The sequence below is a fragment of the Lathyrus oleraceus genome, chromosome 5 (genome assembly GCF_024323335.1).
Source record: "Lathyrus oleraceus cultivar Zhongwan6 chromosome 5, CAAS_Psat_ZW6_1.0, whole genome shotgun sequence".
Taxonomy (NCBI): Eukaryota; Viridiplantae; Streptophyta; class Magnoliopsida; order Fabales; family Fabaceae; genus Lathyrus; species Lathyrus oleraceus.
Genome location: NC_066583.1, coordinates 566,959,743 through 566,971,772, shown reverse-complemented (window position 1 = coordinate 566,971,772; position 12,030 = coordinate 566,959,743). Strand labels below are relative to the sequence as shown.

The window sequence follows — 12,030 nt, the reverse complement described above, 5'->3', positions numbered from 1 at the left end:
AATTATTCAGTGAATGTTGTATAAAAGTGATGAAAGAGGAAACTATTAAAGCTACCACACACGCAGTTACAATCTTTGACCGTCATAGGCAAAAGTGTACAGGAAACAATGGACCACAATGAGGGAAGGTCAAATTTATCCTATGATGTCAGACTAAACAGAAGTTGGTGCGACTGTGTAAAGTTCCAGGGCTTCCGTATTCCTTGCTCCCATGTCATTGCGGCATGCGCACATACTCGTCAGGACGCTTACAACCATCTATTTGATGTTTACAAGGTCATTATCGTCATGAATGTGTATAACGAAAGCTTCTCAGTGCTAACAATGGAGGAATATTGGCCTCCATATGAAGGGGACATAGTTTGGCACAACGATGAAATGCGAAGAAAGAAAAAAGGACGACCAAACAACACGCGTATTAGAACAGAAATGAATACGACTGATAAAATGATAAGATTATGTAGTATATGTCGTCAACCCGGACACAATAAGAACAAATGTCCCAATCTATGAGCAACCTCTGCATCATAATTTAGTACCTCCTTTCAATTTCTGTAACCTTGGATTTTTATATATTAATAACTTTTTGTTTCAACAAGGTTAACAACAAACATCACTCTAACATAAACACACTTAAAATCGAACAAGTCTAAATAAACAACACAAACAACAAATATCGAATACAGATGAAAATACTTAACCACAATATTAAAAAATAACATTTCTAACTGATTACAACAATCAAACTGATGACATCTGGTCCAAACATCATTTTTCTAACCTCCTTATCAATTTTTACTCGCACCCAACCAAATACACTATCAAGTCTCTCAATACTTCTTTTTTTCCCTTCTGGTATTTTTCTATCTAACCAACGAACCAACTCCCTCTTTAGTTGCTTGAAACGACATATGTTCCAGAAGAGCATCTTCATCGCAGGTTTGTCTCTCAAATAAATCATTTTTCCATAGCGGCGACGAATACAAAACATGTTTGCAATATGATGCAAAGAAGTGTGGAAAAATGAATCACACAATAACTCTATTACTGAGTCGTCAAACCAATTGGCGCCTCTCTCATATAGCATACATGATCATCAATTGGATCGGCAACACCATGTGCTGTAGTCAATTCAATTATCGCCCCCTCTTAAAATTAAGGGTATGCGCCAATTGGTTTGACACCTACGCCTTAACAATTATAAACTGGGGTAGATTAAAAATTTGTTTGAAAACTAAATTATTTTGAAAACAAAATTGAAAATGTGGGGTATTTGAGTAAAAAATTCAATAGAATTTGGTAAATCATTTTAAATTCATAAAAATAAAAAATTACTCACCATCATTTAAACTATTGAAAAATTCAACCCACAGCTTCAAAGAATACTAGTCATCCTCTTTCCATGAGTTTTCAGTCATAGATTGATGATCATTGAAGTAATTGCGTGATTCCATTTCCACATTCAAGAAAGAGAATCCTAATTCATTCAATTCAAATTCAAGTTCAAATGCGCTACTACCACATTATTCGAAATCTATGCGCTCCCTTTCGCTCACATTCACCCACCAAATTCAACCCTCATTCTTCTTCTTTTACTTCATCTTCTTCAACCCATTCCAAACCAGATGTCAATTCTATCCTCACAAGCCTTAACCTTCAACAAAACTCTGATTCAGGTACCCTTTTCATGCCACTAGTAACAACAACCACCGAAGTTGTTTCTGGGTATTCTAGATTTCCACTCATTATGCTAATGGGTATTGTTTTATTCTATTTGAGTATAAAAATATCATTTTTATTTGTTTCTGTTTTGGGTATTTTGTTGTTGCAGATGAATATTCTGAAGGGGTTTTTCAGCAAATTTCTTCTGTTTTCTACAGTAAGTGTTTGTTAAAATTCCTCTGAGAATATATAGTATCTATTTTGTTTAGGATGTGGTAGAAAACTCAATGAAGGTCTCAGTTCTGTAGCTTAACGTTATTTCAACTTTTTTTTCATCTCTTATGATTAGTTTGTGTTATGTTAGTATTTAAGGATTGAACCCTGGACTTGATTCTCAACCCTTGAAGTGGCCTAGACAATGTTGTCAAATAGAGACTATAATGGTACTATAGCCTAGCGGAATTTGAACAAAGCTCTGCTATTGTTCTGTGATTCGCGTTTTTGTGTGTCTTGTTGTCATATAGCGGGTTATAATGTCCTATGAAGCACGGACATCGGAACATGACACAATACTGACACTCCGACACTGATAATTTCAAAACCCTACAACACTGACACTACTTCATGTATGACTTCATTTATCCATCTATTATTAAAAAAAGTTAAAAATATTCTAATAAAAATTCATGTTTTTAATCTCTCATTGATAACAGTTTCAATACCTATTCAATCCTTTTAGATGTTTGGGAGAGTTGTCCAAAAAAATGTATAAGGTGTGTTAAGCGAAGAAAAAAACATTTTTTTAAACACTTGTTTGAATTGTCTGACACGTGTTGTATGAGTGTCATATGTCTATTGCACTTGTTTCAAAAAGTGTGGAAACAAAGAAAAACACCTATTTTTTTGGGAAACTTGTTTGACTTTTCCGACACATGTTGTACGGGTGTCATATAAGTGTCGGACACCGTGACACAACTACTCCTAGAGGTGTTTGTGCTTCATAGAAAATGCCGCTATAGGAATGTAGCGTAGTAGGATTTGAACAAATCACTATTTTCTGCGATTGACAACAACAAAACCAGCTCAACAACTTGAGATATTACTAGTGTATTGTTACTTATTTCAGGTGGTCAGTCAGTCCAGGGAGCTTATTCTGAAGAAACTGATGCCACTAATGAGTTTGAAAAAATAATGAATATATCGCAGTTGCCAAACACACCTCAAAGCAATATAGCATTGCGAAGGAAAGAGGCTTCTCGTGAAAAGAAAAGAAAATGCATATTCAATACTAATCAAGAACAACGTTTCCGCCGTATAGTTGAAAGCTGTGGGAAGATACTAGGAACTGAGGCTACCCTTGAGTTGTTTGATAAAGTTGAACGAAAACCAGGTGTGCCAGGATACGATGCATTGGTAAAAATATGCATAGGTAAAGCTAGGGAAGCTGAGAATAAAGACATTGCAATCGAAGAGATGGGGAAGGTTTTTCACCTTTTTGAGTTAATGAGGGAACAAGGTTTAGAGCTCGAAGAACAGACATATGGCCCACTTCTTATGTATACAATTGACATGAGTATGGTTGAAGAGTTTCAGTTTTTCTGTCAGGTCATCAAAGATGAGAATCCCGGTTCAACTGCAAGACTGGGTTACTATGAAATGATGATGTGGTTAAAAGTTAATGATGAAGAAAAGATTCAAGGTCTTTGTGATTATATTGCAGAGAACGATGGCGAGGACACTTTTGATTTACGAGGTTCGTGGATCTGTTATTGTGTTTTTTTGTCATAAACTGTTTCTATGAAGCTTGGTTCTATCTTTGAATTAACATATGTTGAGAAATTCATCTGTGTTTTTCACATTACACAGACATCAGTCTTATAATTTTTTGATTGTGTGAATAGAACTGTTTGGTCTGTGCTTTGTGAGGCCAATTGCATCAGAGTATTCTAATATGAATGTTTATGCTATTGTATATGTCATGTATGTGCTCAATCATAAACATGTTGAGACGACATAAATTAATCTAAATTGTATTCAAGTACACTTCTGTTATGCAGATCATTATTAAAAGTGTTCACGCCAAACATACATCATTAAAAATCAGTGCATCCAATATTTGGTGAAGAAACATAACTATTAACTTGATGCTGCTCTTTTATGCACATTGATGTCCAACAATAACATATATTTTGTTTCATGTAGTAACTTAGATGTTTACTTGTTTAAACTTATGTTGCAGAAAGTTATTTATTGGCTCTTTGTGAGAGTGAAAGGAAGGAGAATATTTTGGAGGTGTTGGAAATCATGGACATAAAAAAGCTTTCATCTGTTGACTCTGTAGCAAAGATATTTCAGGCATTGGGAAGACTATCATTGGAACCGGTTGCGGAGAAGCTCTTTTTTTATTACAAAACAAGTAGTATGATCATGATTTTTATCTTACCGTCACCTTTGGTTTAGAAAGAATAATGCATTTTTCTTACGACATATGAGCTTTTGTTTCTCTTGAAATTTATACTCTTAGGTTTAATATGCATTACTTGACACAAATTACGACTGCAAATATTGTTTTTTGGTAATTGTAAATTACAGAGATTTTCTTACACTTTGCAGATCATGAAGAGGATAGTATAACAAACTTCATTGCTAGTTATGCAATCAGCATTCAAGACTTACGGGTACGAAAATCCTCACGCCTGATAAAATTTTCTTAAGAAAATGATACTATTAAGTACTTTGCTTTATGCAGTTTGCTTCTTCCTAAAAGGCTAGAACTATATCACCAGTTTCACATCGTGTTACCTCAAACTTTAGTCATGATTGATGTTGTATGAAACCCAGTTTGCATGTTTCTATAAGCATATTGCAGTGATTATTTGTCGATTAACTTATTTGCATGATTCTAATTTATTGTTTGTGTTTTTGAAGGTTGAGGATGTCATAAAAAAGTTCAAGGATTTTCACGAAAAACTAAAAGTTTTACCTTCTTCCTCATCATATAACAAGCTCATTTTACATGGCTGTGCATTGCTCAAGGTATAATATTTTTTTGTGTTTTCTTGATTATAAAGTTACTTTCAGAACTTTGTCTTTAAGAAGAAAGGAAATCTAGTGAAGGTAATGAATACTAAGAAAACTTTTTCCGTCGAGAAACATGACAGACAATACACAGAAACTGCATCTATCAGTGTTCAGTTTACTCAATTGTTTACAAATCTGAATCTGCTCTCCCTCTCCCCTTGCATATAGGAGCACACTTGTTCTGATGAGGAGTTCGATCAATTGCTTCTGCTACTTGAGAAACTAAACCATACAACCTATTGGAACGATGCTTGCTGCAGAATCATATTGTGTTGTATTTGGAATAAGCGTTTAAGGTTTGTGTTCATTTTATATTTCACTTCCATTGATTCATTTCATCTAAAAAATATTATTTTCTATTCACTTATGTTCGTTTTGTTTTCGGTCAGTTCTGCTATTGACTTGTGTAAGCTCCTCAAGAATAAGTTGCAAATCGATGAATTGGTTATGAAAGTTCTCTTTCATAAGGTTAGCTCCTCCGGTTCACTTATGCGAATTTTATCAACTTTCAATTCAATGTTGATAAGAAGCATGACTATTGTTGACAACAAATTTTGATGTGCATGATTATAGGTATTTTCTCAAATAGAAGAGTCGGAGTCGAAATATTCGCAAACTGCCCTGGAGTTGATTTCAGAAATGAAAGATAAGCTTGGCCTTTTGCCTTCACAAAAATGTTATGATTCTCTGCTTGCTGCATGGTGCAACGCCAAACAAAACTCTCACAGTGCTGAATGAGTCTCCTTAATAAAAGATTGTATATGCAGTGTTCATAACTTTGATACTAATAACAATAGTTGCTGATGTACATACTATTTAATGATGATATTTTAATTTACAATAGTATCAGTTTTATCATTTAACATTTAAGTTTATATAATTAATCATTTTCTTAAGAACCGCCCGCAATACGAAGTTGAAACCATAGTGTCAAAGTGTCACTAAAACAAAATAATGTTCATTAGTAATATCATATTCTTATCACAAAGTTCACAACATTGTATATTGAGTTCAAAAGGAATAAGCAACAAGTATAGCTTGCCTGCATCTAGCCTTAGCTTGATCAAGCCTCTCCCCCAAAGTATCTTCCTTAACAGCAGCTTTCACCATAGCCAAATCCATTTCCATCAACTTCAAAACTCTAAAAAGTTCAACAACCATTCTCTCTTCAACTTTCCCTTCATCTCTCAAAACTTCTGCTTCTTCTCTCGCCCTTTCAGCAACGATTTCACCTACTTTTGCCAACAGTTCTGTTGAACCAAATTTATTCTTCATCATAAGTTCCTCCAACTTCTCCAGAAAATCAGCTACCACATACCCTATAGGCTTCTCAAGGTTAATCACTTTTGTCCTTTTCCAACCGATTTCAAAGTTCGGTGGCTCCGATTTCACTAGGTCGTTTTTCGGCCTTCTCCGTCTTATTATCTCTGATCTTCTTCTTTTCTCTAGTGGAAATGTTTCTGGACTGTTCATTGTAGTGTTTGTAGGGTCTGGTGTGGGAAAATCTGACTCAGAAGAAGATGAATTTAATGAAGTTGTGCATTTTATGGAGAAGTGCTTTTTGGTTTGAAAGTGATTATTGTGTAGAAGACGAGGTGCAGGATATGAGAGGAATGTTGAAGCCATATGTGATAGTTTGGAAGTGTTAGCAAAGGGAATGAAGGATAAGGCTCTTTCATTTTATGGTTGATTTTTAGTATATATATATATATATATATATTATATATATATATATATATATATATATATATATATATATATATATATATATATATTTACGTAGGAAAAAGAACATTTTAAGTAGATGCAATTTTTTTAGGCAGTGTGTAAGTCGTTTAATACATATTGAATAAATTTAATTTATATAAATCATCAGACTTAATTACATTATTAATTTTTCTATTTTAGCTCAATTAAAAAAAAAAATTCTATTATAAATTTATTTAATTTGGACCTTCATCCAAATTAATTACATGGACTAGGGTGATGTTGAAATTTTTTTACTTAACTACCCAACCAAATCAACTATTTCATACTAGGATGCCTTTTATACATGACCAATATTATTCACACTACACTGAATTATCATGATATTGTTGATCTTCTTAACTCCTCAACATAATTTTTTAAATGTGAATATTCTAACATTTCTAGTTCTATTGTTTTAACCATGTATATTTCTATTTAGTGTGGTGTTTGTTATCATTAGTAAAGCTCACTAATTGCCGAAATTGGTTTGCACTCCTCTTACTAATTTTCATATTAAATGGGTAGATTGAGTTACATCTAACAACCATTATTTTGCTATCATTCTTATTGAAATGCAAAGTTTTCTTGGTTTTCATAGCATAGTTTTTTACAACATCCCCAGTAAGAATTTTTGTAGTCAATGTCATGTACAACTCAATCCTTACTTCATCATCATATTTTGGGACATATTAAACTCGATAAATTTCATAGAATCCTCTTCACAATCTTCATTATCTGACGAGAGTATCTAAATCATCATAATCGTCACCATTGTCTTGAAAATCAAATACAGATTGAACTAGGCTATGGGTTTCCAGAATTTGCATGTGTAGAATCTTCAACTTGAACAAATGTTTTAGATGATATTTCACAAGTATATCACAATCCTCTTCCTTATTGGTAACTTGCGTCTCTCTCTCCCCTTCTCTCTCGAGAGAGGAGAGAGAGAGAGAGTTATTGGAACTGAATTGAGGGAATTGAAAATTTTATAAACATGTGTTATATCCTTTATATAGGATCATATTACTAACTAATTTCTATCTAGCAACCACATACACAACTAGCATTAACCACATGCATAACTAGCATTAACCACATACATAATTATTTGTAATCACATGCAGAACTATCACTAACCACATATTGAGCTATTAGGAACCACGTGCAAGAAACTATCAATAACCACATACAAAACTAACGCTGGACAGAATAAAGAAACCCAGCCCAAACCGACCAAACCATGTGGCCCCTTAGACACCGGTTCGGGTGAGTCGGTTTTTCGGTTTGACGGTTTGAATAATCTTGGGTTCACATGGGTTAAACCGGTCGGTTTAGGTTTGAATTTATGGACCCGATGATATCCTAAACCGACCGGTTCAGTAGAAATTATGTTATAGACCATAAATTCCTAAATCAACCGGCCGGCCCAACCAAAACCAAGACTCTCTCTCAGTCTCAAATCTCAATTCATTAGTTCCACTTCTTCGTGAGATTCATACGCACAAACAGCAACGTTACTCCGCTAGGGTTCATCATTCTCTCAGGTAATCGGTTGATTCTAGGGTTCATCCTTTCAATTTCCAGTTCGTGGTTTCATCGTTTAAGAACTAACTCTTTCTACCTTCCAATTTTTCGGTTGATGCTAGTTCGTGGTTTCATCGTTTAACGAAGAACCGTCGCCGTCCATTATTCAACCACAAATCACCACCGATGTAAGTTACTCCTTATCTTTCTTTCTCTCTTTCCCTCTCTTTCTCTCTGACTATGGTTGAAATGTTAAGTTTGGTTGAACTATTTCTGATGGGTTTGACTTTGTTTTGTTTTAACTCCGATTCTAAAACTGCTTCTTCAGATTGATTTTGTGAAGGTGATGTCGGTAAATATTGTTCCTACTCAGCTCGCCGACAACTTCCGGAATAAGAAGCCTGAGGTTTTACTCTTGGCCGTTATAAACTTCATGTTATCTATAGCTACTAATAACTAGCTGTTCAAATAAAAAGTGATTTTTAAAAAGTGATTTTTAAAGCTATAACTACTGCTATGAAGAATCATTAGTTACTGCTATGAAGAAATAATCATTTTCTTACACAAGTTTGAAATCACTTTTTTCAAGCATTAACAAATAGGCTCTTTATCATGCTAGTCTTGCATCTGACGGAAATAAGTTTAAGTTGTTATAGAGGAATATTTGTTTTTAGAATTAGTTATTTGTGATTGGGGCAAGTATTTTTGAACTACTGTTTTTGCAGCCTCATTGTTTCTGTTTTATTTTCTATTTATTTTGTACTTTCTTGATATTTCAATATGATTATAAAACTATTTCATTGTTCAGTTGTTTGGGTTGTGTGGCATTATTAGTTTTGAGTAAGCTAAGCTATACTTGATGGTTTGAGTTTTGTGGTATGGTTCACATTAGTTCTGGTTTTGTTTTGAATAGCTTTTATACTGATTATTATGGCTTGTTTGAATATTATGAGAATGGTTGGACATATCAAGATATTACGATGCTTAGGTGTTGGATCATAAGTCACACTTCATTTTAATAGTTGTTGCTTTTAATCCTAGGATTTAAACCTTTTAATTATAAATTTGAATTGAGGAATTCAATTTTTATATCTTCTCCGTTAGAGAATTCTTACTTCCCCCAATGTTGAAAACTTTGTTAGTTCATGTAAAGTTTATTATTCTCTTTTCTCATTTCATCTATTTGTATAGATATATAAATATAGATGATATACTTAAATTTTTACCTTAGCTGCATATTGAAATGTTTTTTTGTCAATGTCTGAACCTCATCAGTCTTTTTGATTACGTTATCTAGTAATTTATATGCTGTTTCTGTCATCATATTTGGTTTATAGGGTGAAAGTATGTGCAAATCAGGCCTAACATATGTTTATATGTACATCTTTTAATTTGAAATTTGCTTTACACAATAGATCTGTCCAACTGTAGTTTGTTTTGGAAGTCGTGTTATTTAATTTGAAATTTGCTTTAACACAGAAAAGATGTAGACTAACAACCAAGTTTGTTTACAAAGTCTTGAATATTCGATAAAAATCAAAAAAGAAATGAAAATTTTAATAATTATGAGGCATGGTCAAGAGTGATTTCAATCTTGGTTGTTTCTAATGGATATCTGGTAACACAATGTGCTGTTATTGTAACGAGGAACAATATTCTAAAGGTAATTGGATGAGTCCTGCCGCCAACGACCTAACTCAATCGAAGTATAAATCTGTGTCCAAAAACCGTTTTAATCCTTATACATCAGTTTAATACTTTGATAGTTTGTTAATATAAAATATTATTTGTAATTCTTGTCTGTTTGTAACTATTTTAAAATAATATTTATAAGTATTCCTCTATTTGTTTTGTATTCCTCTAAGGGGCCACATGGTTTGGTCGGTTTGGGCTGGGTTTCTTTATTCTGTCCAGCGCTAACACTCCCTATTCAAATACTTGTCTTTTTAAATTTCTTTTCGTTGAAAACATTGAACTTTCTAACCAGCATCACCCACCGACACAATTTCAAGGTAAGTGTCATAATAGGTATTCTCATATGAAGTGGCATTTAGGCTAAAGATGAGTTGTTAGTTATTTGGCTTGTACTGTATGCTTTTAGTGTGATAATAATTTGTTATGAAGGTGCCAGCTAATTGATCATAGCACGCAATGGGAAGAAGATAAATTTGAGTTTGGGTTGCCTACTCAACAACACTGTATGTCAAGAAGCAGTGGATGCATATCATTAAAATTTATTTCTAGTTCTGCTATAGTAGATGCAGTTCTTAAACATTTATCCTTTCATATAATGGCAGGAAAATTATTGGTGCGCGTTGGTATATTAAAGGATATGAAGTAGAATTCGGTAATCACACTTCTGGTACTAGTTTTCTGTAATCACACTTCTTTTTTCAAATGATTTTTCATCACTTTTTATTGCCAGATTATGGTTCCAGTCCCACAACTATTGGTTTAGAGGTTATTAATAGGCCCACAACTCTTGTTGTGAAGAGATTGATCTTTGAGACAGTAACCTTGAGGTGGAAGTTGAATCATTCTCTTTCGGAGTAACAGCTTCAGGTTGGTTTCTAACTGAGTTTTGATATTTATGCCTATAAATGAATTTCATTTACTGAGAAAGCTTGTTGGTTAAATATTCCATGTGTATTTCTCATCTCATCTTTTTCCTTCTGTTTTATGTTTCTAATTGACAATTCTTATTTTGTTGGTTGTGTTTTGGTACTGGAAGATGGAGCGCGGCAAAAGTAGCTTGCAAGGAGTTGGAGTTCCTAGCTTGCAAGGAGTTGGAGTTCCTAGCGGAGTTGTAGATCAAGGAGTGAGTCAAGGTAATGCCATCACCTGTCATTTTTATACTGAGTGTTTGTTTAATAAGTGATACATGTTATGCTGTCATTTTTAAATGTATGAATTATAGGAGCAGCTGCTGGTACTGCACTCCCTCCACTTCGAAAAAGGAAACTTAATGCTAGTGGTAGTAGAAAAACTTCTACTGTTTGGGAAGAGTTTAACATTTTACCGGATGAGCCTGAACCTATAGCCGCGTGTAAACACTGTCATAAAAGGTACCGATGTGACCCTAAAACACATGGTACTTCTAACATGCTAGCTCACTCGAAAGTGTGTTACAAAAACCCTGCCCTTTTGTTGAAAGACCCCAATCAGACAAACCTTGTAAGCGGCGAGGGTGGGTTTTTAGTTCCAACTAGTCAAAGGTTTAATGCTGCAGCCTGTAGGAAGGCCATTAATACCTTTGTTATCCTTGATGAACATTCCTTTAGAGTGGTTGAGGGTGTTGGTTTTAAGCAAATGTGTAAACAATTGCAACCTGTCATACGGTGAACTGGACCTTTTGTTTTTTATCGCAATGTCGCGGTTAGCAAGAGTCGCCACCGACTTTTCTTTTATCCCATAAGGAAAGGTGGAAAAGAATAGGAAAGACCTTAATTTAGATTCTTAGGTTCGGGAGGTACGTTATACAAAGGGAAGGTATTAGCACCCTTCGTATCCATGGTTATCCATGGGCTCTTAATTGCTCAATCATTTATGTTTTCCTTGTTTGAAAAAGTGTTTTGAGAAATGTGTGAAAAATGTTTGGAAAATGAGAATTTAACTTTGTAATGATCCTTGCATGAATGTATACAAAGTGGTTATCTCATTTAGATTTGAAAGTTATTTAGAAAAATATAACTCAGCAATGATCCTAGTACGGATGTATGCTAAGTGGTGATTTTCCAAAAGGATGTTTGAAATGTGTAAGGTGGGAAAAATATTTTAGGTTATGAATGAGCAGTTAAGGGTTGTACCTGTCCGAGGTCTTTCCCGTCATTTCCTATCCTTGTGAGGGTAAAACTGTCCTTACTATTGAGAAGCAAGTAGTTTTATCCTTGGGATGTAGGAGGGTCATCGTAGGGTCATCGGCTGGTCATTGAAGGCAACAGTTGTGAGGATACCTTGGCATTCGAAGGGACTATCATCATTTAACCGTAGGCTACACCGAAGGGTCATCGAGGG

At 34.2% G+C, this 12,030-nt stretch overlaps 3 protein-coding genes across 7 annotated transcripts in view; 2 read left to right on the top strand and 1 right to left on the bottom strand.

The window, feature by feature from the left end:
- The first annotated feature begins 1,336 nt into the window (after positions 1-1,336).
- Positions 1,337-5,608, top strand: LOC127086501 (pentatricopeptide repeat-containing protein At4g04790, mitochondrial). Of its 2 annotated transcripts, none has more exons than XM_051027275.1 (9): positions 1,337-1,676; positions 1,832-1,879; positions 2,789-3,415; positions 3,902-4,078; positions 4,276-4,340; positions 4,591-4,698; positions 4,912-5,039; positions 5,133-5,211; positions 5,317-5,608. In XM_051027275.1, exons 1-9 carry the CDS (start codon positions 1,508-1,510, stop codon positions 5,479-5,481), a joined length of 1,566 nt encoding a protein of 521 aa, XP_050883232.1. In that variant the 5' UTR covers positions 1,337-1,507; the 3' UTR covers positions 5,482-5,608. The 2 variants fall into 2 exon arrangements, with proteins under 2 accessions (XP_050883232.1, XP_050883231.1); XM_051027274.1 differs by having other exon boundaries at positions 1,338-1,676; positions 3,902-4,081.
- Positions 5,609-5,679: 71 nt separating this feature from the next.
- Positions 5,680-6,436, bottom strand: LOC127086502 (protein CHLORORESPIRATORY REDUCTION 41, chloroplastic). Its single transcript, XM_051027276.1, has one exon. It carries the CDS (start codon positions 6,367-6,369, stop codon positions 5,755-5,757), a length of 615 nt encoding a protein of 204 aa, XP_050883233.1. The 5' UTR covers positions 6,370-6,436; the 3' UTR covers positions 5,680-5,754.
- Positions 6,437-7,706: 1,270 nt separating this feature from the next.
- Positions 7,707-12,030, top strand: part of LOC127086500 (zinc finger BED domain-containing protein DAYSLEEPER) — a 19,795-nt gene continuing 15,471 nt past the window's right edge. Inside the window, exons 1-8 of one of the 4 annotated variants that reach the window (XR_007789498.1) lie at positions 7,707-8,036; positions 8,139-8,204; positions 8,345-8,422; positions 10,141-10,214; positions 10,314-10,363; positions 10,442-10,578; positions 10,748-10,844; positions 10,934-11,339. Coding sequence is in view for 3 of the 4 variants with exons in the window: in XM_051027272.1 (XP_050883229.1) it covers positions 10,748-10,844; positions 10,934-11,344 (508 nt within the window). In the remaining variant the exon portion in view is untranslated. Of the gene's footprint in view, positions 8,037-8,138; positions 8,205-8,344; positions 8,423-10,140; positions 10,215-10,313; positions 10,364-10,441; positions 10,579-10,747; positions 10,845-10,933; positions 11,345-12,030 lie in introns of those variants that run through there. The other 3 variants (XM_051027272.1, XM_051027271.1, XM_051027273.1) reach the window with 3 other exon arrangements.

Excerpts from the sequence above, each read along its gene's own strand:
- LOC127086501 (XM_051027274.1), top strand. The coding sequence starts at position 1,508 with ATGCGCTACTACCACATTATTCGAAATCTATGCGCTCCCTTTCGCTCA. Across the intron at positions 3,416-3,901 it reads GGACACTTTTGATTTACGAG|AAAGTTATTTATTGGCTCTT; the intron begins GTTCGTGGATCT and ends CTTATGTTGCAG. Across the intron at positions 4,699-4,911 it reads ATGGCTGTGCATTGCTCAAG|GAGCACACTTGTTCTGATGA; the intron begins GTATAATATTTT and ends CCTTGCATATAG.
- LOC127086502 (XM_051027276.1), bottom strand. The coding sequence starts at position 6,369 with ATGGCTTCAACATTCCTCTCATATCCTGCACCTCGTCTTCTACACAAT.